Below are 25,168 nucleotides of genomic sequence, written 5' to 3'. Positions count from 1 at the left end.
GACAAATCAGATAGACAAGTTGTAGATGGATGGTGGTGGTGGTGGAAAAGGGTTTCCTCCGAAGAAAGGTTGGGGTGGGGGAGAAAAACGGGAAATGGGCCGGCTGGGGAGGCAGGGGGTCCCTGGCAAGCCCCGCCCCGAACCGGGGTACCGGCGCTAAGTGACGCAGCGCGGTTTGGCCGCTATGGGGCGCCGTAGCCCGCTCTGTTGCCCGGGGAACGGGCCTAGCACCGGACGAGAGAGGTCCAGCCCGCCGTGTCCTGCCCGGGCTCTGCAGCTAGCCTCCCCGGCCTGGAACGGGAGGAGTTGCCGGCCCAACCTCCATCCGGGATGGGGCCCCGCGCGGGGGCGCGTTGCCTCCCGGTCCAGGGGACCGCATCTGCCGCGACGGTTTGAGGCCCGGCCGCCCCTGGGGAGGGCGGACAGCCAGGTGCGGGGCCGAACCACGGGCCTGACCTTGGCCGGGCGGATCTGGCACCTCTGCCGCCACGCGCAGGTGAGGAGCAGCCGCCGCGTCTCTCACTTTGGAGCCTGGCCTGAGCCACGGTGTCGCGCGGCTGCTGCTGCCTGGCAGGGCCCTGAGCTCACCTCGACCTGGAGCCCGTGGCCTGGGATCCATGGACCCAGCAGAACGTTGGGCTTCCAGCATTCATCAGGTCTGCGGATCAGCACTGAGCGCTCACTGTGTGCCAGGAGCGGGGCCACGGGAGGCTCAGAATAGACGCAGCCTGTTTCCAGAACCCGCAGAGTATTAAGGAGGGGGTGGGGAGCAGGCGCCAGACACATGACTAAAGTGACTTTGGATCGAGTTAAGTGCTCTGGATATGAAATGGAGGGGGTGGCCAGGGAGGGTCTATCTTAAAAGGTGACTTTTAAGTAAAGAACTGGAGGTTGGAAAGGAGCCAGCAATGTGAACAGGGGAAGGATGTTTCTGGAAGAGGGAAAAGCAAATACAAAGGTCTGGAGGCAGCAGAGTACTGATATGGAACAGAAAGGACAAGAAGAGTCCTGAACTCCCGTGGTAGGGGTTTCAATTTTATTCTAGCAGTTGGAGGAAATCGCTGAAGAATTTTGAAAAGCTCAAATTTTGAAAAGCTCAGTATGGCTATCCTAGTTCTGCCAATCTAGTTGTGCCTTCTAGAACTCTCTGGATCTCCATGTAAGGGGACATTGTTTTGCATATTGTTCATGGGAGAGAAAGTGAGGGCATCCAGGTCTGAGACCAAAGAGTAGAGAGATCTTTGAGAACAATTTGAAATGATAGGATCTACCTCAGAGTGTTTTGAAGACTGAATTAAGTGAATTCCATTGAAGCACTTAAAACTGGCCCAGAATAAGTGTCTCTAAATGTTCCTGATGGCTATTATTATCATTGAAACACTGTAGGAGAGCAATGATGGAGGCTTGGATTAGGATGATGGCAGCAGAGAGGGTAAGAAGTGGCTTCACTTCCTTACTGAAGGAGGGCTGGATTCAGGCATAGATGAGGGGTGGTCCCTACTTTTGTGGAACTGGTGGTTCACTGTGGGAGACCTGGTCTGTAAACAGATAATCAGAAAGATGCAATAAAACACAACAGTGGGGCTTACTTAGTTACCCAGTTTTTTCCCCCTTTTGTTTTTGTTTTTCTTACTTTGTCCTGTCGCAACTTTGTTCTTAATGACTTGATCTTGGTGGGTGTTCCCCCAGGCCTGGCTTCTACTACAATCATATGAGTTGATTTCCTGGTTAAAATCAACAACCCTTGCCTCTCTTCAATGACCTTGTTTCTGTTCCCTGTTGCTCCCTCCTTCTTGTCCCGTTTCCTTCACTTAACTTGGATCCCAAACAGTTTGTAGTGGTTGCTGCAGGAGAAGGGCACAGAAATGTTTGTACACCATGTCAACTCAGAAATGATTGAGATTTCAAGCTTTTCTTGCCATAGCAACCAACTTCAGCATATTGTTTATGAGAGAGAAAGGGCCCAGCCACATCTGAGAGCAATGACTGGAGAGGTCTTTGAGAACAGATAGAAGTTACAGTCTATTTTCTGGGAATTATGTGATATGCATCCCTTAGTCAAACTATTGATATTTCGATATTTCTCAGAATTTTGAGGCCAGAGATTTTTCTAGCACCTGTGGGGAATTTTAATAAGCAAAGTACTTGCCCCTAAAAGTCTTTTGTATAACAACTTTTTTCACTGTAAAACAATGAGCATCATGAAACATTTTCTTTCCAGCTTCCCTTTATGGGTTAAAATTGGGCGTCTGTATAATACAGTTTTTAAATGAGCAGCTATTAGATCTTGGTGAAAATTATCTCAAAAGTGAATCCTGAGAAAAAAGTGAAAACTTGTTTAGAAATACCTGCAGAAAAATATCTCACTTAAAAACCATGAAGTCTTTAGGAGAAAGAAAAGATGCTTGGGGACAAAACTTTACTGTAGAGCATAGCTTCCCTCTGGGTTATGGAGGTCAAGTGAGGTTGAACTGGCCTTTGGCTGACAACTAGAACATGGTCCTGCATAGCCACTTAGTTGTGTTGTCTAGGGTCTGATTCCAGCTTTAACCAGACATCTGACAGTGCTAGGAAGTTCTGTGGCTCTTCCGCACAGTTCTGCAGCTGAGCAACTCGGAATTGCTCTCAAGAGTAAGAAAGCAGGCTGGGGATGTAACTTAGTTGATAGAGTGGTTGCCTTGCACCCCTCAAACCCCAGCAACATCCCCCCCAAAAAAAGTAAAAAAGTACTTAACTCAAACAAGCACTCTTATTACACAGTTGTTAGGCAGGAATTCCTGGTTTGTTTGGCCTGATACTAATGCATTTGGTCAACATGACAACCCAGTGGAGCCAGGAGGGGAAGAGGTGACATCTCTTAATTATTTATTATTTGACATAATAATGATAATTTGAAATAATACTTATGTGTGTCTGGGTTACTGGGGATCAAACTCAGGGCTTTGCATATGTTAATCATGCACTCTACCACTGAACAACACAGCCCAACTCACTTTTTTATTTTTTAAAGCAGTTAAATGCTCATGATAAAAAAATTTCAAACAGTATCAAGATAAAGACAAATCTCTGGGGCTGGAGTTGTATCTCAGTAGTAGAGTACTTACCTAGCATGTGTGAGACACTGGGTTTGATCCTCAGCACCACATAAAAATAAATAAATAAAATAAAGGCATTGTGTCCATCTGCAACTAAAAATCAAATATATATTGAAAAAAAAAAAAAAAAAAGCAAATCTCTCTCTCAGCCCCAGCCCTTGGGCTGCTAGATCTTTCCAAAGGCCGTCCTGTATTTCATTTCTTATTTCCTCCCTAAGAGAATTTGAACATATAGAAATATAAATGTCTTTTCCCCCCTTGGTTTCTATTCACTTGGTATCTCACTCTACAACTGAACATCTTGCTTGTTTACTTAACTGTATATTAAAGATAATTTTGTCCTTTGCTTTTGATGTTGTATAGCATTTCTTTGTGGGGATGTGCCATAGTATTTTATACTTGTTTTTGTCCTTTATTATAAACAACTTTGAAATGAATCTTTGTGTCTTTTGCAAGTGTATATATAAGATAAATACCTAGACATGGAATGTCTGGGCTAAAGGGTATGTGTTCTCCATTTTGGTAGACAATGCCAAATTGCCTTCTAGCTACCTTTTTTGAAAAATGAGTAAAGAAGAGACCCAAAGAGATATAGATTCATGATTTATTCAGTTTCTCTGTGAGCAGCAGTGTAAGAAACAGAAAAAGTTTCTATCTCCAGGCCTAGCCCTCTTCCCTGAATCCAACCTGTGTCTCCCCATTGGTAGCTCAGATCCCTGGACCCTCCAAGCTTCCACTTCAGTCCTGTCACTTTTTTTTTTTTTTTTTTGAGAGAGAGAGAGAGAGAGAGAGAGAGAGAGAGAGAGAGAGAGAGAGAGAATTTTTATTTATTTTTTAGTTTTTGGCGGACACAAGATCTTTGTATGGGGTACTGAGGATTGAACCTGGGCAGCACGCATGCCAGGTGAGCACACTACCGCTTGAGCCACACCCTCAGCCCCTGTCACTTTCTTTTCTGACCCCAGTACCCTACCGTCTCAGTTCTTTGGACTTTCCGATAACCCTTTTTAGTAGTTAAGTTGATTCTGAAGTCCTCAGACATTGCAGAAATCCAGGGCTGAGACTTTGTACTTTAATTTGTTTGTTTGGACAATACATAAATTTCAGAAAAACAAGAACAACATTTCTTTTCGTGTGTGTGTGTGTGTGTGTGTGTGAGAGAGAGAGAGAGAGACAGAGAGAGAGAGAGAGAGAGAGGCAGGGTCTCACTGTGTTAGCTGGATGGCCAGCTCTTTTAATCAAAAATTTAAGCTGGGAGTGGTGGCACATAAGTGTAATCCCAGCAGCTCAGGAGGCTGAGGCAGGAGGATCTCAAGTTCAAAGCCAGCCTCAGCAACTTAACAAGGCCTTAATCAATTTAGCGAGACCCTGTCTCAAAAAAAGGGATGGGGATATAACTTAGTGGTTAAGCACCCCTGAGTTCAATCCCGGGTACAAAAACAAAAAAAAGTATAATCAAAGTCTTGTTGGGTGCTGTGATGCACACCTGTAATCCACTCCTCTCAAATTAATCAAAGTGTGTATGTGTGTTACTGGGTATTGAACCAAGGAGCACTCTACCACTGAGCTACATCCCCAGCCCTTTTACTTTTTTTTTTACTTTTACTTTTTTTTTTCTGAAACAGAGTCTTGCTAAATTACTGAGGCTAACCTCAAACTTGTGATTCTCCTGCCTCTGCTTCCTGAGTTGCTGAGATTACAGGTGTGCTCCACCACACCCACTTTTTTTAAATTTGTTTTTTGGTACTGGAAATTGAACCCAGGGATACTTTACTACAGAGCTATATCTCTGGTCCTTTTTATTTTATCTTGAGACAGGGTCTTACTACGTTTCTGAGGCTGGCCTCGAATTTATAATCCTCCTTTTTCTATCACCAGAGAGTCTCTGGGATTATAGGTGGGCATCACCAAGCTTGGCCATGCCCAGCTTGTGTGTGTGTGTGTGTGTGGGGGGCGTTGCTGGGGCCTCATGCATGCTAGGCAAGTGCTTTACCAATGAGCTACACCCCCAGCACTTTTCTTTTGTTGTTTTAAGACAGGGTGAGAAGCTGGGATTATAGGTGAGCGCTACCATATCCAACTAATCAAAATCTTTTGGGCCAAAAGAATTTGTAGCCACCAACTAACTCTGAGAAAAAATGTCAGCTAAGAGTTGGCTGCCTGGACTTTCAGGGCAGGCAGCATGCTTCTTGGTCAGCTTGGGTGTCTATTCCGGAGTGCTGCTGCAGCTTTGAGGGAATTCTGCCCTACAGCAGCATCCCTCATATGAAGTCTCAGACAAATGGTACCTCTCTGGGCCAATAGTACCCTGATTTGGAGTCAAAGCCTAGCCCAGGGATGTATATAGCAAGCCCCTGGCCTCAGATTGTGACCCCTTCTGTCTCACAAGTTTGGGATTTAGCTAGTTGAGAGGTACCTACAGCCGCTGCTGAGCAGTGGGGACATATCAGCCACATTCCTGTTTTTCCTTCTGGGAACTCCTCAGGGTACAGGGCTATTCTGGTGTTGGGATGATAAAGGGAAAGCCAGGCTTGGGATGTAAATTCATAGGTTCCTTTCAAAGTAGTTGCCCTGGTGATGGTGTCCCTGGAAAGTCAATGTGCAAGCCAGAGAGATTTTCCCCAGAAGGGAACCACCCAACTCAACTATATTCATAGGTCTTGGCCTGATTACCTTGCAAAGATTTGATTTTATTTAGAATGCCAGCTCTTTGATCACCTTTGTCACCTTTGATTGCAGGTGACAAGATTAGAATGAATCCAGTATACTACTTCTTATGACAGTGTGTTCCTTGGGGCCACTGACTTAAGAAAGCAACCTCAATCAACCACATCATAAATCTTGGTCATAAACCTTGTAGACTGTCAGCCACAGTCTAGAGACAGAAAGACAAACCAGAGAGCTATTTGAGGGTAATTATAATGTCTACCATTTAGTGAGCATTTCTGTGTCAGGAATTTGCTTACAGTGTCATTGGTCTATATACCACTCTAGGGAGTATCCATACCCCATGCCCATTTTTCAGATGAGGAAACAGTTCTTTCAGTTAGTGGATGCAGAGTCAGGAGCCAACCTAGATATGTTTCTTCAAAGCCAGGGCTCTTTTTTCCTTGTGTGGCTTCTTATTGAAGATAGAATAAGTGACCAGAAGACTGTACTTAAGTCCCTGAGAGAAACCTTAGGTCATTCCATTTAGCTTTGAGGTATGACTCCTCTGAGGTGACTTCAAATACTGTCAAGCTTGGTCTGCATGATGCTGTGCACCTTGGGTGGGCTGAAGCGGCCCTATGGAATGGATTGCAGTAGAAGTATCGAAGGCAGGACAGTGTGGACCAGATGGCTTTGGGTGGGGCAGGATTTCATACCATTTATCATTCCCACATTTCCTTTTATTTCAGATGTTTTCAAATCAGCGAACATTTACTGAGCATCTGCTACGTCCAAGGTACAGTTCCGGGTATTTGGGGGAAGAGATGTGGGGGGACAAAGGTGAATAAATCAATCACAGCATGTTAACTGCCTTTGAGGGAAGCTTGTGTATTAGGGGCAGATATATGGGGATGGCAAAGCGTTCCAAATGGCCTAGTGACAGTTCCAGTAAGGACTGAGCATAATGGCCCTGACCCTGCTTCCTGGATGAGGGGATGCTTGCAGTGGGATCTGAAAATCAAGTCATATTTTCTTGAGCTGAAGAGTAAGAGGTGTTTCAGGCAGATGTGCTGAGATGGGGTCTGCCGTATTTTTTTGCATAGTCAGATTCTGGGCCAATGGGCAGGGGCTCCTGAAAGGAGAGTCCGGCTGCCAGGATTTTGTCCCTGGCTCCTGGCCATACCACCACGAACTCAGAGCTAGCCTCTCTTCCCAGATGCAGTGCTGCCTGCTTCTGCTGGAGTCCCATCTTGGGCCCAGAAGATACTGGGGGGTGGGACCCTTCTGTAAGGTCAAGACCATCCCTTCCTGTCCTTCATGTCATCTTTGGACACCAGGCCAGCTATTGGGCTCAGGGAAGCAGAGCAGGGGTGGGGGATTGCTGCCACCTGGTGGTCTGGCTGTGGCCAATGCCTGGTCTTTTCCAGAGCTCCCTGAAGTGAGTCAAAGAATATTAGCCCACCTTTCTGTGTAAATCTACCCCAGGAGCAGATTTACCTAGAGAAACATGGTCATTTCTGCTGCTGGAAGAAACCAAAGAGGAATTTTCCCCTCTTGTGTCCTGGCTCTTCTTCCTAAGAAACCCTAGGCAGCCCTTCTGAGGCACAGGAAAGAGGTCCTGAGTTTCTAGTCCTGAAGGGATTATATGTCTGTTGAGGGGCAGAGGCCACACCCCCATCTGAGCACCCACTCCCTCTTTCCCTTAGAAAAGGCTAAGGGGGCCCTCTCTGAAACTTGCATTTGGACTTCAGGATGGAGATGACTAATCCTAACAGAATCAGCATGTGTTCTCATGGCTCTGGCCCCAGACTGATATTACCAGATGAGAACATGTCTTATTGGGTTTCACTTTGATGGCTGTGGAGACAGAGCACTTTGAGTAACAGGCAGCCACATTGTGTCCTGAATAAACCCTGGGCCTTCCTACCTTATCTTGGTCAGACTGGGACCAGAGCCTGCTTTGCGGCTCTGGGATAGCCCTCTACTACCACCCTCTCTGCACTGCCTCTCTTTGTTGGGCTGGGATCCCAGGTCCCCTGCAGTGTGTGCTTCACATCCCTGCCTGTTTTCCCTGCTAAACCTGGCTGCAGGCATGAGACCCTGGGCTCCCACCTGGACCTCCTCTGGCTAATGCTGTACTCTTTCTCCCTCTGGAGATGAACATCTGCAACAAGCCTTCCAACAAGACAGCCCCTGAGAAGAGTGTGTGGACAGCACCTGCACAGGCCAGCGGACCTTCCCCAGAGCTGCAAGGCCAGCGGTCCCGTCGGAATGGGTGGAGTTGGCCTCCTCACCCACTTCAGATTGTGGCCTGGTTGCTGTACCTCTTCTTTGCTGTGATCGGCTTTGGGGTCCTTGTTCCTCTCCTGCCTCACCACTGGGTGCCTGCTGGCTACGCTGTATCCTTAGGAAAGTGTGAGGCTAGTGCATGGAAGAGTAGGGACATTGGGTGGATGGAAAACAGAGGCTTGAAGCTGGGGCAGAGCAGGGCAGGCCCAGCTGCTTCCCAGCCTGATCTCCAGCCCACACCAATTCCTCCTCTGATAGGGCAAGTGGGTAGATATAAAGTACCTTAGAGCATTGAAACCCCTTAACAGAAGGGTCTTATACCTGCAGTGTCACAGGAGCCATCAGAGGAGAGAGCATTAGAGCTTCTTCAGGTTGATTGTGCCCAGAGCTAAATAGATAGCATATTGGGGAGTAATTATTCTATTTCTCAAAGAGTTTGTCATGGTAGCATGGTACAATTCTTTTACATTGTAAGTTTCCTAGTATATTTAAAATGTGGTTTTATTTACGGACAGATTATTATGTTGTTCCCAGAATTTTTTTACAAACTCACTGATTTTGTAAATCAGACCCTTTTTAGGATGAGAGTAAATGTGACAAGAGGTGGCATAGAGATACCCTAAAAGCTCTTAGGAATAGTGACAAACATGGACTTGACTGGGCCTAATGTGACTGCCCCAGCCCTGGCCACAACACCCAGGAGTTGTAAGGCTGAGGGCCTCTATGTGCCCTGTTGGGAGTTCCTAGGGGAATGTCTTGCTGTGTGCTAGAACAAAGAATCCTGGGAGAAGAAGACCAGAGCAAACTTGAGAGCCTGGGGCATACTCAATGGCCAAGTATGGTCCCAGCTTAACCCCTTCAGGTCTGCACATGACTGAGCAGCTTCTCAGCTTCTCTAGCTTTGGGTCTCAGCCTCCTCTGACTTGTAGGAAGGGTGATCCTTGCTTCCTGCAGGTGGGTGGGGACGAGGAGCACATTAGGATGGGTGTGAGCACCAGAAGGCATGAACCATAAGGAGAGCATGCGCTCTTGGGAGACTGCAAAGCCCTAGGCTGGTGCGTGACAAGGTTCAAGGGCAGGTGAGTGAAGGACTCTAGAAAAGATTGTCATCCTCAGACACCAGCAGTGTCATTGGGGTCTCCCTGGTTCACTAGAGTGCAAAGTTGTCAGCTATATGAATGGAAAGCTGACCTTTCCTTGAGGTGATCAACAGGCCTTAGTGCAGTTAGGTGGAATGCTTTGTGGGACATTCCTCCTAAGGTCTAGAGTGGATACATCCCCCACTCAGGTTTACCTGGCTTTCTGCCATAAGGTACCTAGGAAACCAGATGAATAACCATGGTTTGGAGTGAGCAGAATCAGAAAATAACAGTAAACAAAAAAGTAACTAAAATTTATTGAGCAATTATAGGTGCCAGGTACTGTCAGCCATTTTATATGGGTCATCTTATTCCTCATAATAATCCTGTAAGGAAGGTATTCTCTCCATTTTACTAATGAAGAACTGGGGCTCAGAGAGAATAAGTGACTTCCTGAGGTAACTGGTATCCAGTGAGGCCAGAAGGGCTGCTCGGCAGTCTGACTGAGGAAGTGGGATCATTTGAGGGTTTGGTCTAGGGATGATATCTGGTCACCAAGAGAATGGATAGAGGTTCACAGGTGAGGAGATGGAAGAAGGAAGGGTAGGTAGATGACTATATGAGTGGAATCTTATTGGTTAATTTTTACAGTTAGACAAGTTGACAGCATACTCATCTCCTGAATTTCTCTCAGTTACTAAGTAGATAGGCCCTGGGACAGATATGTTTCAGCTCCAGGAGTTAGCCATTCTGTCCCTGGGCAGGCCCTGAACATGTCAGGCCATCCCAAACACTCATCCCAAGTCTCCAAGAGCCTGGTCCCCCTATCTGCAAGTGGTTCTCCACCTGGTCCGACTGCTGAAAGGGAATGGCTGCTTCTGTCTTGGAGCTGACTCCCTGTGAAAGCAAGATAAACAAGTTCAGAACTTAAACTTTATTTATTTGCTTGCTTGTTTGTTTTTTGGTCCCAGGGATTGAACTCAGGGGCACTTAACCACTGAGCCACATCCCAGCCCTTTTTATATTTCATTTAGAGACAGGGTCTTGTTAAGTTGCTTCAGGCCTCATTAAGTTGTTGAGGTTGGCTTTAGACTTGAGATCCTCCTGCCTAAGCCTCCTGAGCTTCTGGGATTACAGGCATATGCCACTGTGCCTGGCAGAACTTGAACTTTCGGTCCCTGGACCCTCAGACCTTCTTTCATCTCACTTCATCATCTGGAATCTGAAACTAGAAAGAAACTGGCCTGAGTTCAGACCAGTCAGGACCTACCAGGGCCTGGAGTGTTAAGGCCCCTAGGTTAGGCCCTGGGTGGCAGCAGGAAGCAGTGGTCCCTCTCCTCCATTTGGGGCCCATGGGTCCACTGAAGAGGGCTGACGAGGAGGTTCCTAGAGAGCTGGAGGCAGGAGGTGTCACAGGAGCTCTCTGCATAAAGGTATTTAATATGGGGCGGGGGAGAGAAGTTTTCTGGCTACAGGATGTGGGCAGGGCTTCCAGCCAGCAGAGTGTGGAGTGAGTCTTTAACCTGTTGGGCCAGTGCATGGGTGTCATCTTTGCTGGTCACCTCGTGGTGCACCTGACTGCAGTCTCCATCGATCCAGCAGATGCCAATGTACGGGACAAAAGCTATGCAGGACCCCTGCCCATCTTCAACCGCAGCCAACATGCACATGTCATTGAAGATCTGCACTGCAACCTGTGCGACGTGGACGTGTGAGTTCATGTGTGTGGATGTGAGTGTGTGGACCACAAGTGTGCCTGGGGGCCTTCCAGTGGGGTACTGGATGGAGAGGGACATGCGAGGCCTTCACATTCAATCTCATGCCTCAGCACCCTCATTTTTCTCATAGACAAAAGTCTTGATGGAATGACCGAGAACTGGTGGGAAAGTGAGAAGAGGTGATTGAATAAATGAGTTATAGAATTTCTGACGGTTCAAGTAGGAAACATTCGGCACTGCTACTGCCACAAATGACTGACTTTGCCAGTTAAATCCCCTGCTTTATAAGTACCCGGAAGGGGCAGGAGGAAAGTCAATGCTTGAGTGCGCTGGGCCATGCGCTGTGTAGAGGCCCCCTACCAAGTATGCAGCAGCTTTCTCCCTTCACAGAGGCAAAAAGAACCTATCAGTCAGAAAGCTGGGAGGTTGCTCTGAAGTCACATAGCTACTGAACAACAGAGCCAGGATTACAACCCTGGTTGCCTGGCCCCTGAGCAGATTCTGTTAACCCTTGGTTACTCATGAGGAATAACCCAAAGATTCCAAGAAACTTGCTCCAAGTCACACGGCTAGTGAGGAGAGGGGTCAGAATGTGGAGTACCCATTCACCCTCTAGGGCCCATCACTCTCCTCCCCTTCTGGGTCTTTCTAATCTCCCAGCCTTAGATGGGGGATGAAGGATGGGGTATTATCCACAGCAAGCTTCACATTTGAAATCTGAAGACCTAGACAGCCTATTAAAAGTGGTCTGTCCACGGGAACCAGAAAGCCCACAACATGAAGGTGCTGAGGACTTGGGCACTAAGCCATCCTGTCATTCCTTACCAACCAGTCGGCATAAGCCACTAAGAAGTCGCTCTGATGCTCTTCCATTTTAAGGGCTGACTCTTCCACATTCCCTTTGGCCTTTTGCTGGTGCCTGCTGGGGATGGGACACTCCCACTTGCATCCTAATGTAGCCTCTCCTCCTCTGACTCCTGCCATGAGCTCCCTTAATGCCCACACAGCTGGCAACTTGCTCCTCTTCTTTTGGCTCCCTTTCTATTAGTCCACACAGACTGAGGTTTTCTAGAAGAATGCCCGTATAAAGCCCCTCCTGCAGTGTCAGGGAAAGGGATCCAAAAATGGCATTTTAATGAAGAGAAGTGCAGGCCCTAGGCCTAGCAGCCTGCTCACTGCTGTTCTGGACCTCACACCTGCATCTTCTGGCCTGGTGAGCCTTCTCTGAGCAGGATCCCATATGGAGCCCCTCCTTCCTTCTTCCTGGTCCCTCAGCGTCGCCTCTAGAAGTCTCACCCTGCAGTTCCACAAGGGGGCGCACATGCTCCTCTGCCAGGCGGGTAATTGGGCTCCAGGCTGGTGCTGGGGGTCATTACACCCACTGCTCTTGAGTGGGCCACGAAGGGCCCGCCCTTGGGGGGTCGGTAAACCACGCGGTGCCTTCCACCCGCAGGAGTGCACGCTCTAAGCACTGCAGTGCTTGCAACAAATGCGTGTGTGGTTTTGATCACCACTGCAAGTGGCTCAACAACTGCGTTGGCGAGAGGAACTACCGGTGAGACACCCTGGACATGGGGGTACCCCTGTCGGTGTGAGCCTCTGGCCTTGTAGCCTGCTTGTAAGAAGGGGTGGGAGAGGGGGACCTGGGCTCCTCTTTGAGAGTGGTGCTCCTGGGGTGTGGCTGGAACATGTAAGGATGGGCTTGGGGTCTTCCACCTTGCTGGCCTGGTTAAAGGTGGGAAACCTGAAAAGAGGCTACTCATCTTCAGCTTTGTCCTGTATTTTGGCTTCTGAGTAGTTGGGGCTGTGAGGTCAGGGGCCAGGCTCCCATGTCAGCCTGGGCCCTTCTGAACTCTTGGCCCTTACTAAGCTGGAGCTCTGGGGTGCTGACAGCTGCCCATGGCTGGGCCAGGCTCTTTCTACACAGTGTGGCATCTGCTTTACTGGGTGTCCTGCTCCTGGTGCTGGTGGCCACTTATGTTTTTGTGGAGTTCTTTGTCAACCCCATGCGGCTGCGTACCAACCAGCACTTTGAAGGTCAGTTTGGGTTCCAGGCTCACACCCCCACCATCCCCAGGGTCTTTTCTGGTTACTGGTTTCAGACCTGGCTGAGCACAGTATGCCTGTGCCTTGCAGTCCTGAAGAATCACACCGATGTGTGGTTTGTGTTCTTGCCTGCTGCCCCTGTGGAGACCCAGGCTCCTGCCATCCTGGCCCTGGCTGCCCTACTCATCCTTCTTGGCCTGCTGTCCACAGCCCTGCTTGGCCACCTGCTCTGCTTCCACATTTACCTCAGTAAGTGCTGTCTTACTCATCTCCCCACCACCTGCCTAGACTACAGGGCCCTGAAATCATGCCCCTCACCAGTGCTGGCTCTCCTATCCATGGCTTAGGCTATATGGGGACAGAGGTTTCAGTGGGGGACTAGGTGCCTTCCCTCCCCATTTATGAGCTCCAGGGTCTCCTTTCCACTGCTGAACCCTCTTCTCTCCAGTGTGGCACAAACTCACCACCTATGAGTACATCGTGCAGCACCGCCCACCACAGGAGGCAAAAGGGGCCCACAGGAAGCTTGAATCATGTCACCCCAAGATGCGACCAATTCAGGTATATAGCTGGCCTGCTGAAGGGGTCAGAGATGGGCCTGGGTGAGTGGGGGCTGGACTGTGCAGTGAAAGCCAATGAGTATACAGGGCAAGGCAATTCTGCAAGCCTGGAACAACAGTCAGAATATGGGATGCTGGGGCAGAAGGGCACATCTTGTACTAGGTACAAACATGCCACCACTACAGCCAGAGGAAACCCTGCATGTCTGTGGCCCCTTGTGTGTACCTGTCCAGGCTCCAGGCATGTGCTGCAGAGAGCAGAATGTGGAGCCTAGATGCAGGCAGGTCAGGGCTACAGAAGAGAGAGAGGGATGGACCAATGACTGGTTCAGCAGCTGGGTGGCCAGGGTGGATCCTCAGTTCTCTCCATCTGTGATCTTGAGCCCTTATACCTGTTACTCTATTTTATCCTTTGAACAGCCCATTTTTATCCTTTGAACTGTCACCAACCTTTGGTGCAAATGAGCACATTTAGGCCTAGAAAAGTTAAACAGAAGCTGGGGCTGGGAAGATTTAAGGCCTCTGTACACTGAAGCAGGAACCCTCCAGCCTAGGCTCTAGTCTGGCCCGCCCAGCCAGCCCAGCTGCTGATGAGCCTATCACCATTCCCACGCCCATGGTTTCCTGAGGTCAGCAACTTGGGGGTGGAGGTGGTCCAATCCTCAGAGCCCTGAGGGACTGGGGAGGAAGGGGGCCCAGGCAGGCTTTACTGGGAAGGCTGAGCCCTAGATCCCCAATTCTCATGGCAACTGGACACAAACACAGGCTGGTGGGCGGGTTGGAAGAGCACTTGGGACCCACCTCCCTTGTTCTCATTGCTGGGGCTGAACTCTGCCTGTGGGCCAGGATGGGGAAGTGCTGGCAGTTGGTGGAGAACCCCTGCATATCACTGTATGCTTGCCCTGGTGCTGGGTAAACACAGTGGCAGCCATTCTGAGGAGTGGGCATCATCCCCATCCCCACATCACAGAAGAGACTGAGGCTCAGAGAAGCCAGCAAGAGACTTTCTCAAAGCTTGTGGCTCTGCCCATTGAGGGAGTGCTGGTCCTGGGGTGCTCAGAATCCAGGGCCCTTTACCCTCACCCTGCTTAGGCTTTGGGCCCAAATGTGGCAGCAGTGGACACATAATTTCTATTCTTTTCATCTACAAAGGAGTTGAGGGAGGCCTACCCAATAGGAGCTGGGTGATGTCCCCTCTTACAAAAGAGAGCTGAGGTGTTATGATACTATTTGGGAATATGCAAATATTTCAGGGTTTCTGAGAGAGCATCCTGAGGGACAGCTCTAAGAAAGGGAGATTAGAGTGGGTATGCCCTGGATCCTCTCCCATCCCATCCCAGGGGTCCTAGGGCAGGCTTTGCCCCTCTCTGCTGGACGCTGGAGGGGGGCTGAGTCCGCACTGGGGGAGGGGAAATATGTGCAGGAAATGGGATGAGGCAGCACACAATTATAATCCCAGTTACCCTGGGGGCTAAAGCAGGAAGAGTGAGCGTTCCAGGTCAGCCTGGGCAACTTGGGAAGACCCCTCTCAAGATACCAAAAAAATTGGAGAAGGCTACCTTAAGGCCCCAGTCCCTGTTACTGGCCTCTGACCCCTTACCCAGGGCTCCTTTGATTAGTCAGGCACCTCCGCACCTCTCCCTAAAGGGTCAGCCCGTCAGCAGTTGGGTGCAGCACTTGCCTGGGGCCTCTGTCTTTGCACCTGTGCAGCCAGCCGCTGCTGACTGGGCTCTGTCCTCTGTCCCCCAGATCTGCCAGGGCTCCTGCAGGCAGTCTTCCCACCCCCACCCAGCAGGAATGCGGGAGGGGCTCCTCTCTGGAGCCGTTGCCCCTAAACATAGGCTTGTTTTAGAGACAGAGTTACAGTGTCTCTGCATTAGTCAGGACGCCTCGGTATCCGTGGAAACGGCTGCGATCCAGTGACAGCTGTCCGGGTGCTCTTCTGCTGGCGGCCGTGCCCCCCTCCCCTTCACTCTTCACACCACGCCCTTCCTGGGCTGGCTTTTGTTTCCTTACCTGCAGTCCTTGCGGACGTAACTTGGGGGCGTGCCGCGTGCTGGGGTGCGGGCCTGGCGGCTCTGGTAACCTCAAGGCCTCTTCGATTTTGGAGGTTGCGTCTTCCACCCCAGAGTAGTTGTGAGGACCGCAACTGGCGCCGGATGGGGGCTGCGGCACCGTACAACACCTATTGCATTTCCCTCTCCGGGTAGGGGCCTTGGAGAACGCGCGCTCACAAGCCCTCTTGCCAGCAGCCGGAATTACGGAATTTTGGCTGGAACTCTGTGCAAGAGGGGCGTCCTCCGCAGGACTCCGCTGTGAGGAAGCTGGCGGGTCGCGCACACGACCTCGGTGCACACTGCGGCCTGTGAACAGCTGCATGGTCTCTCATCCAGGGAAAGAATCGGCTCAGAGGCTGGAGTTCTGGGTGGGGCCAGGAACAGGAGGGGGCAGCTCTGAGCACCTCTTGCCTACAAGTCCCTTGGCTGAGCAGTTCTAGCCTGGGTGTATTGGACCCGTGAGACTGGAACCTTCCTGGAGAAGGTGCAGTTTGACTAGATGAAATGACACCTGGATAAGATCCAGAAAGGGGTGTTTTAAGCCTCACCCTGCAGCGGGGTTTTCACAGCACATCTGGGACCCTGAAAAACAGCCCTAGATTCCTGGGGATGAGGCCAGGGACTCTTCACAGAGGCCAATGAGGGCTTCTGCTTTGGGGACTGTGTGGGCTCATGTTTTTGGAGTCCCTGGATCCAGTCTTCCTAACATCCACCTTCCCCAGGAGATGGAGTTCTACCTGAGGACCTTCAGCCATGTACGCCCAGAGCCCCCTGGCCAGGCCAGGCCTGCTGCAATAGATGCAAAGTGAGTGCCACCTGGGCATCTCCCGTTTGTATGGCAGGGCCATCAGAGGTGGGAGAAAGGGGTAGGCCAAGGCATAGTTGTGTTTCTAGTCCAGCATGGCCTAGGATGGATAGGTGCCCTTCTCTTCCCTTTGCTGGGAAGGGACCTCTACCTGGGAGGGATTTCAGAAATAGCTCCCAGAACTTGCCCTTCCACTTTCCCTCAGTCCCTCCAGGTTTCTTGCCACGGGAGGCCCAGTGGAACCTCCTCATCCCTCCTCCTCAGACACGCTGGCCCTGCCTCCCAGGATCCGACCCCAGGTAGGAGACACTGGGCTTGGCACTCTGCCCAAGTGGAAGGACAAGAAAAAGAAGCCTCCACCATACTGCAGCTTCTGCTGCCTTTGGCAATGTGGGGGTCTGGGGAAACAGTCCTCAAATTTCCCTGTCTCTGCAGAAAAAGAGGAAGCGGCGCATGTATAAGGTGCCGAGGTCTGGGATCTTGGACCGGGAGTCCCAGCTGTCCAGGCTTCGGGGTGAGTGCCCCACCCTGTCCGGGTTCTGCTGCTGTGGGGACCGGGCTCCGAGGGAAGGAAGGGCTGAGCCGGGAGCAGCAGCCCCTAGTCTCACGCTCCTCTCCATTGTGCAGGGCTCCGGGGCCCAGGCCGCCGCTCCAGCTCATCGACTGATTCTTCCAGTGCCAGCCCGGTGCACGCCGCCGGTCCTGCAGACGCCTACCACTCGGCGTCAGCCGAGTCTATGGACGAGATTCCAGTGGCTCAGACGCGCCTGGGCAGCGCCGCCCTGGCGGCCCCGGCGGGCAGGGGCCGAGAAACAGGGCTGGCGCTGCAGGCTCGTGCACCGGCGGTTTTCGTGAGCCTAAGCAGCGGCGAGCCCGGGACACCGGGAGGCCGGGAGGGAGGCCTGAATTAGCCTCACCGAAAGGTAGGAGGGCCGAGGAGGAGCGGCCGGCCCAACTCTCTATGCAACACCACATTTTCGCCGCACCGAGTGCACTTTAGGGGCCCCGACGGCCGGCGGGATCGGCCTTGCTCCCTGCGACTCAGCAATATTAGTCCCACCGGCCCCGATGCGCCAATAAACTTTTTTATGCTTTTGCGGACTAAGTGCTTACTTTCCCAATGACCAGAGCCATGGGCCTTCTGGGAGTCGGACCATTGCCACTGCTTGGAGGCAGAGGATGGTTTGTCTAGATTGCCAAATGGAGGCGCGCGAGGACCCAAGGCGCTCAGTTGGGGGATTAAGATTAGGAGAGGCCCTGGAAGGCTGCCAGAACGACGTTCTGTTTTGCACGTGGGAGACCTGGGTAAGCAGCCTTTGGGCTCCAGAAGTAGCAGCTGGAGTAGAGGCTGCGAGGCCAAGACCATGGCAAGATGTGAGTGAAAGGAGGCGGCCGACTCCGGAGAACCAAGAGCTTTCTCCCCGTGGCCGGATCGTGGGCCGAGCATGGCATTCTAGGGCAGGGCAAACGTGATCCGCTCATTATTCCTCGGTGCTGCGTAAACTGGGCCCTACCCGGGAGAAGACGGAGTTGTGACAGGGATGCCACACGTTAAGTGAATAGCTGTGATCTGGAGTCAGCAGTAGACTCCTGTCACCGAGGGTAGGGGAACTTCCTATTGTTTGCCCCACCCTGCTTCAGCTCCCAAATGGCCTCGAGTTGTCGCTCTGCAGAGCTGGATCTCCAATGGATGTTGGGGGCCTGTTTGAACTTTGGGCGAAGCTCAGGATAGGGGGCTGTTTTCCTATTATGGGGACTATTGGAGGACGTCCAGAAGTACAGATGACTGCTCTCGGCTCGCGAAGACCGCGGAGCTGTGGGGGAGGGGAGGGAGAGGGCTGTACGGGGAGCTGTGCCTGCGCCCAGCCTGGAGAGCGGATAGGGCGGGGTCTGGTGGGCGGAGCCAGCATGACCTTGGTCACTCTCCCGCCGAGACAGTCTCGGGGGTGGGACTCGCCGTCTCTATGGAGACCGAGAAACAGGGGATAATACTGCGGAGCCGCCCTGGCTGCAGTCCCGCCAGGGAGCCGGCAGGGAGCGGAGCTGCGGAGCGCCTGGTTTCCCGCATCAGTCGGTCCATTCTTGTATCCTGACCATCTGAAGCGCTGCAGGAGCAGCCACGAGATAGAAGCCGGTAGGATCCCCGGACGCCGACCACCTTAATCAGTATCCTGCACATAGAGGGGTGGGTGGGAGCGACCTGGAAGGAGTCCCAAACCCGGATGATATAGAGCCCAGTAAACCAGCTGAGCTGCCCTACCCAGGCCCCAAGCGTTCCACCCGCCAGTCCCAACCTCCTTGCTAGGCTGATTGATGACTCCAGCTGTCCCAGCAGGAGCGGAGCGGATGGTGGCCTCAATTCAGGGGCGTGGCTACTCCATCCATGGCCTGCAGACCCCTCTGGACGCTGCCTATGACTGTGCTCCGCAGCCCTGAGATCAACCAAAATGCATTTTCCCACAGACAGGAGCGAGCACTGTATGCAGGCTCCTCCCAGTTCTTTAGGACAAGCATTATGTGGCACCCAAACTCTCTTGGACATTACCCTTGGTAAAACAAATGCAGAGCTGTAGGCCCCTTCTGGGAGATGGTACCCAGGGAGAGGGAGGGGGAGTGCAGCGCTGACTGGGGATGTCTTCCCAGAGGTTCCCAGAGGTGTAGGATCTCTGGGTGCTCACAGTGCCAGAGACTGAAATTTAGAGATGGTGGGGGTCACCAGGAAGCAGTGGTCAGTGTCAAGGCTAGTGGTGGTGGAAGACAAGGGAGCTGGGCAGAAACCCAGGCGGTGATCACCTTTTGTATAAGAGGCAGAGAGTTAAAGATGGTAGCCAAGACTGAGAGTGTGGTCAGGGGGTGGTCTCAACATAGTGCCTGGAAATCTGGAAATTCTAATGTGTGAGATGGACACTGGTGGGTTTCAGTTCAGTACTTTGGATGTGTGAACAAAGTGGGGTGCCAAGGGTGTGGTCAGGGGGCCTTGATAAGAATTGTGGGTATGTGAGGGGTTGGGTTGCTGAGTCTTTGGTTAGGGAGGTCTCAGGGCTGCAGGGTGTGTGTGGGGATGCTGCATGTGCAGTACAGGTATGGTCAGGGAGGCTTCAGTTCAGGGCTGTGTTCAGTGAAGGGAGTTTCAGTGCAAGGCTGAGGGTGTGGCCAGGGGATTAGAGTGGAGGGCTATGGGTGTGAAGGGCAGATAAGGGTATTTATAGGGGGGTCTCAGTGCAGGTCTAGCATATGTAGGGGGGATGAAAGCTGGGGGAAGGGTCAGGTCTCAATTCCAGGGCAGTGGGTGTGGCTGGAAGAGGCCGCAATGCAGAGCTGTGGGTGTGGTCAGGGGTATAAGACCTAGGGTGTGGAGGGCCAGTGGAGTGCATATGGGCTGTGGGAATATGGACTGATGTGGTTGTTCAAGGGTGTGGCAAGGAGACCTCAATGGAGGGCTGAGGTATAGTAAGGGACATGTGCTTCAGTGGAGGGTCACAGTACAAGGCCATGGTCCTACTTGCCAGCATGCTTATTTCTTCTAGTTATTCTACAATCCCACTTAAACTGGTCCCCGATCTCATGCTTCTCCTAAATTCCACAGACTGGGAGGTTTCAGCCCTAGTGGGTGGCATGGGGCCAGGAAGCCATGGTTGTGCCCTAGGCGCAGGGAGTGCTGGCATGCCCCACCCGTGGGCCTCAGCTCCCCAGCCCAGCCCAGCCCAGCACTGGGAGCTTCTCCCTGAGCTGCCCTGACACCATCCTGCCCTTAGCAACATTCTCCAAGCAGCACCACCCTCCCTTAGCAACTGTCTCCAGGCTTCACAAACTGTGGCCAGGCCAGCCCCAAGCTCCCGTTCCCCTCATGTTTTTGTTTAACAGCAAATAGTAACAAGGCTCCGGCTGGGCCAGCTGCACCCCTGCCTACGGCATGTATGTTCTGGCTCCCTTCTCAGGCCTGGGCTGGGTCTTACTAGGTCTTCATGACCCTTACAGAGATATTGTCATTACTAAATACCTGCCCAACCAGTAGCCTGTCCTGTCCCTGACCCACCTTGGCATGGAGCTTCCTGGGAGAGGGGCCCTGCTCTGCCATTCTCACTTCCACCCAGGCAGGCCTTGTGCCAGGGCCAGACAGAGCCATGGCCCCAGCTGCTATCCTCACAGTCTTTCTGGACAGTACCACTCTGTTCCCAGCTTGTTGTGGGCATCATGATTTCATCTTTTAAGCTCAGAGCCAGGACTGGCACTAAAGGACAGGACCTTTCTTCTTAGGGCTCTTCCTCTGGGCTCTGCCCTCTGGGCTCCAGGCAGACACTGAGTACTGGTCCCTCTCCCCAGTCCCAACTCAGGGTCTGTGGCAGAAGTGGTGCCAATTCAGACCTTGAGGGTTTTTTGACTCAGAGGCAGTGATATCCTGGGTCTTGGGAGGGGGAGGGGCAACATGGCTGGGAGGTGATTGAGGTGGGTCCCCACAGGGTGGCATGGCAGCAAGCACAGATGTAGCTGGGCTGGAGGAGAGCTTCCGCAAGTTCGCCATCCATGGTGACCCCAAGGCCAGCGGGCAAGAGATGAATGGCAAGAACTGGGCCAAGCTGTGCAAGGACTGCAAGGTGGCTGATGGAAAGGCCGTGACAGGGACTGACGTCGACATCGTCTTCTCCAAAGTCAAGTGAGCCCTCTGCAGCCCCTGCTTCTTCTGTTCCCAGAAGGTGGAGAATTGGGGGCTGGAACCAGGGAGGACATTGAGAAGGGGAAAACTAATGGTGCGTATGTGCATGACAGGGGAAAGTCTGCTCGGGTTATCAACTATGAGGAATTCAAAAAGGCCTTGGAAGAGCTGGCAACCAAGCGGTTCAAGGGGAAGAGCAAGGAGGAGGCTTTCGATGCCATCTGCCAGTTGGTGGCAGGCAAGGAACCAGCCAACTTGGGTGTCACTGTAAGTGCTCTGCTGGTCTCTGGAGGCCACTGAGGGAGATGGGGGACTCTTGGCTGGGGGTGGGAAGGGAGAAGCCTCTTTCACTAGGGCATGGCTGCGCATGGCTGACTTCTGCCTGCCTGGAAATTTTGTTCAAACAGAAAGCAAAAACAGGGGGTGCTGTGGACCGGCTGACGGATACCAGCAAGTACACAGGCTCCCACAAAGAGCGCTTCGATGAGAGTGGCAAGGGCAAGGGCATTGCTGGACGGCAAGACATCCTGGATGACAGTGGCTATGTGAGTGCCTACAAGAATGCAGGCACCTATGATGCCAAGGTGAAGAAGTGAGGCCAGGGAAGGCGCCCACTGCACCTGCCCCTGCCAGAGGCTCAGGCCTGGGCATAAGGGGCACATGGAGCAAAGAAGCCCGGTCCCTTTCCTGCTGGACCTGCCACCCAGAGCTTCCTGCCCAGCCCCATGAGGCCAGCCTACCAGCCCTCTGACCCAGACTACTCTGTGTCCCTCTTCCTCCTCCTCTTGCCTCTCCAACTTCTAAGGAATCCTGTGCCTATAGCCTCACCACCCCAACCTGGTCCTAGGCATGGCTGACTTCTGCCTGCTTGCCTCATATTTAAGCTGCTGCTCTGGCCAAGTGCCTAATTCTTACCCAGACCTCAATAAAGACACTTTTTGTACCAATTGGCCTGGTTGGGTACATGATGACATTCACACCCAAGTACTGCCCTCAGTATCATCATTCTGCTGCATACACATCCTATGGGGTCTCCCTCCATTCACTGGCAGCCTACCCAGAAAGAGAGAGACACAGGAGTCCCCTTCCAAAGAGCCAGACTACCAGAGATGTCCCTCAGGGAAATGCAAAGCCTTTTAACTGGGCCCTGACCCTGAATCCTGACCTCAAAGCTTGCCTCCCTGCAGTTGCCTAGTATGCAGACTTGGCCCCTCTCCACTTGCACAGCCTGAGGAGGGATGAGATAGCAGACTTGGCCTAGGCCAAGTCTTGGCAGAAACCCTGGGACCAGGCCTCGGCTCTAAGCCTACCAACTGGGGGCTACCAAGGCAAATTATTTGGGGATCCATATGAAAATCTCAGATAATCCAGAGCCAGGAGGAACCTTAGAGAGTACATAATTTAACTTCCTCATTTTATAGCCAGGAAAACTGAGGCCCAGAGAAGGAAAGTGTTTCTGCAGATGAGGCCCAACCATGCCTTTTGCCTCATGCCTTTCAACACATCAGGCCCCAATACTGATTTTTAAAAGTAGGGCTGAATGGCTAGTAACAGAGCCTGGCCCTGTGGCAGAGGTAGGAGGTAGAGAGAGGGTGTCCCACAGTGAAGGGGCCTTTTCTTGTTGATTCCCTCCCATGTATTCACCATTCTGGCCGAATGGGTAGGGCCTCTGGTTCTGAGGGCTCTTGGATGTTTCCAGATCATGAAGTTCTGGGTGTTGGGCCAGAACTATTCCTAAGCCCACGGCTTTGGCACCAACTCTCTTCTTTTCGGCTGTGACAAGAGGACTGATGGTACCTAGGGCCTACCTAGGAGAGGGCAGATCCCAAGGGTTCTAGAAAAGGCTTGAAATGCACATGTTCATGAGCACATGCCCTATTTCTGGTACAATGAAAACGGTGCAATTATTTATTCCCTCATCCCACAGTTTGTTCCTGCTTTAGGTGGCACTGAAATCCCTAAAGCCCAACTACTTGGGGATGGGGTGTAGAGAAATAGTGTGTCTCAGACAGAGAAGCTGGAGTTCAAGTGGGAAGCTGAGGGCACGAATTGACACCTGACCTCTGCAGAGCCTTGTCTCCCAGCCAGCAGTAAGCAGCAGGCTCCTCCTCACTGGGCTGTCCACCTTCCCTCCCTCTACCTTTCCCGCTGGCAAGCAGTAGAGGAGTGATCCCTTCTAGCCTTGGGAAATCTGAATTGGAAGTTTTACCACAGTGAGCGTAACAGCAGGGAACCCAACCCCTTCTGGCTTTAACTTACCAAAATACTCTCATAGCAACCTGAATTTACCTGTATTCAAACTGAGTCACCCTCCCAGCTACTTGAACCAGCCCGTATGGAGGGGAGAAGCAACCTGTCCATTACTATGACTGGCTTGGAGGAACCCAGAGAGAACTGGCTGAGCCCCCAAACTCTACCTTGGAGTAAAGCCCTTGTGCTTCTTGAAAAGCTTCATGGAGCCTGGGAGAGATCAAGGCCACTCAGGGCCAGGAAGATCCTTAAAAACCAAATGGGGCTCACAGAATCTGGTGCAGGGCAGCCATTGGTGAACAATACCACTGCTGCCCTGGCATTGTGTTCTTCCCCCTCATAGCCTCCTTATGGTGGAAAGCCTTGGGTACCCTTACTAGCAAGGCTAGGCATACAAGGAAGGGAGGGGAGGTTTTATAGGATGGAGAGTTAAAATCTTTCTGAGCTGGGCTTTGTGGCACATGCTTGTAATCCTAGAGATTCAGAAGGCTGAGGCAGGAGGATTGCAAGTTTGAGACCAGCCTTGGCAATTTAGTGAGACCCCGCCTCAACATAAAAGTTAGAAAGGGCTGGGGACACATCTCAATGGTAGAAGCACCACTGAGTTCAATCCCCAGTATTGCAAATTAAAAAAATAATAATGCTTCTGTATAGCTAGGGGTAGTGTAGGCCTGTTGGGGTGGCTGTGCCTCTCTCCAGAGGACTTGGGTGGTAAACTCTTGTTTTTCACTCTCTTCATGCCTCATGCCTTTTAACACATCAGGCCCCAATACTGATTTTTAAAAGCAGGGCTGAATGTTGGCTTCAGTTAGCCCCACAGGGCAACAATTCCTTGGCCCTTCTCTTGACAGCCCAGTCTTTACCCCTGCCCTCAGGACTGTACCACACAGGGAAAATCAGAACCAGAAATAAATTCCCCAGGAGCAGTCAGCAGCCAGAAGAGGTGCCAGCTTGTGTCAGAGCCAGCTACTTTCTGTGACAAAGGGTAATGATGTAGAAGGTGATTTAGTTTGGATTAGGCTCTTTGCTTCTCTTTAGAGGTGCCCTGAGTAGATTCTGAGTCTGCCATTATCAGATGCTCATCCAGATGCAGGAAAGCCCGGGGCAGTAGAAAGAAGTGTATTATTTCTCCTCTAAGGGTCTGACTAGCAGGTTGGCCTATGCCTGGCCTAAGTCCCTGAAATGTGACAACACAGGGCTGTGAAGTCAATAGACAATGCTCTCCTTCCTGGGCAAGGCTTAGGCTCTTTTTTTTTTTTTAATATTTATTCTTTTTTAGTTTTCGGCGGACACAACATCTTTGTTTGTATGTGGTGCTGAGGATCGAACCCGGGCCGCACGCATGCCAGGCGAGCACGCTACTGCTTGAGCCACATCCCCAGCCCCAGCTTAGGCTCTTTGATAGTTTCTCAATGGGACAAGGACAGGCCCAGAAAAGTGGCAGGGTGGGGAAAAGAGGCTCTTTTGTCATTTCCACAGAGCACAAACTCACACTAGTTCCCTTGGAGCACACAGGTCAAAGATATGTACAGCTCCTCTGTACAGCTGCCTCTTGGGAAGCCATGTACAATCTGGAGATCTGTAGATTTTATTTACAACTAGGAAATGTGGGATCTTCATGTCTCATTAGTATGGCAATAAGCCTCCTTCCCTGCACAGCACCAGAGTCCAAGCACAAAAGATTATCTAATCCTTCCACCCACCTCTTTCTCTGATGTGGCCCTGAAGGTGAAGAGAAGTATAACATGGCATTAAGTTGACAGTCATTCACCCTATACCCTCTCTGAAAACATAAGCTACTTGGGAGAAGTCTGAAGCAGAAATATAACTTGAACCATTTTCCCCATTGAGGTTTTAAATGCCTAATGGATCAGAATTAAAGAAATACAGTATACTTGTATGTGAAATGGACACTGAGCCCACGCTGGCACACTCAGAAGCTGTGTCTCTGTTATCTAGTTCCTCT

General features: G+C 51.4%; 2 protein-coding genes across 4 annotated transcripts; both read left to right on the top strand.

Moving 5' to 3' along the window:
* Positions 1–207: 207 nt before the first annotated feature.
* Zdhhc1 (zinc finger DHHC-type containing 1) lies at positions 208–17,399 on the top strand. 3 transcript variants are annotated; one of them, XM_046434254.2, is made up of 12 exons: positions 208–496; positions 6,494–6,540; positions 7,901–8,143; positions 10,648–10,823; positions 12,284–12,385; positions 12,743–12,867; positions 12,967–13,125; positions 13,325–13,437; positions 16,216–16,298; positions 16,504–16,597; positions 16,734–16,812; positions 16,926–17,399. In XM_046434254.2, the coding sequence occupies exons 3-12, from the start codon at positions 7,901–7,903 to the stop codon at positions 17,207–17,209; spliced, it is 1,458 nt and encodes a 485-aa protein (XP_046290210.1). In that variant the 5' UTR covers positions 208–496; positions 6,494–6,540; the 3' UTR covers positions 17,210–17,399. The 3 variants fall into 3 exon arrangements, with proteins under 3 accessions (XP_046290210.1, XP_046290208.1, XP_046290209.1); XM_046434252.2 differs by having other exon boundaries at positions 12,701–12,867; XM_046434253.2 differs by having other exon boundaries at positions 7,835–8,143; positions 12,701–12,867.
* An 877-nt stretch (positions 17,400–18,276) lies between these two features.
* Positions 18,277–21,899, top strand: Tppp3 (tubulin polymerization promoting protein family member 3). Its single transcript, XM_046434256.2, has 4 exons — positions 18,277–18,432; positions 20,759–20,952; positions 21,066–21,219; positions 21,360–21,899. The coding sequence occupies exons 2-4, from the start codon at positions 20,765–20,767 to the stop codon at positions 21,546–21,548; spliced, it is 531 nt and encodes a 176-aa protein (XP_046290212.1). The 5' UTR covers positions 18,277–18,432; positions 20,759–20,764; the 3' UTR covers positions 21,549–21,899.
* Positions 21,900–25,168: the final 3,269 nt, after the last annotated feature.

This window comes from Marmota monax, unplaced genomic scaffold (assembly GCF_021218885.2).
Source record: "Marmota monax isolate L192 unplaced genomic scaffold, Marmota_monax_Labrador192_F-V1.1 WCK01_AAM20220418_F8-fsc00024, whole genome shotgun sequence".
Lineage (NCBI taxonomy): Eukaryota > Metazoa > Chordata > Mammalia > Rodentia > Sciuridae > Marmota > Marmota monax.
Note: the sequence above shows the minus strand (reverse complement) of the source record. Positions and strands in the feature narration are given on the sequence as shown.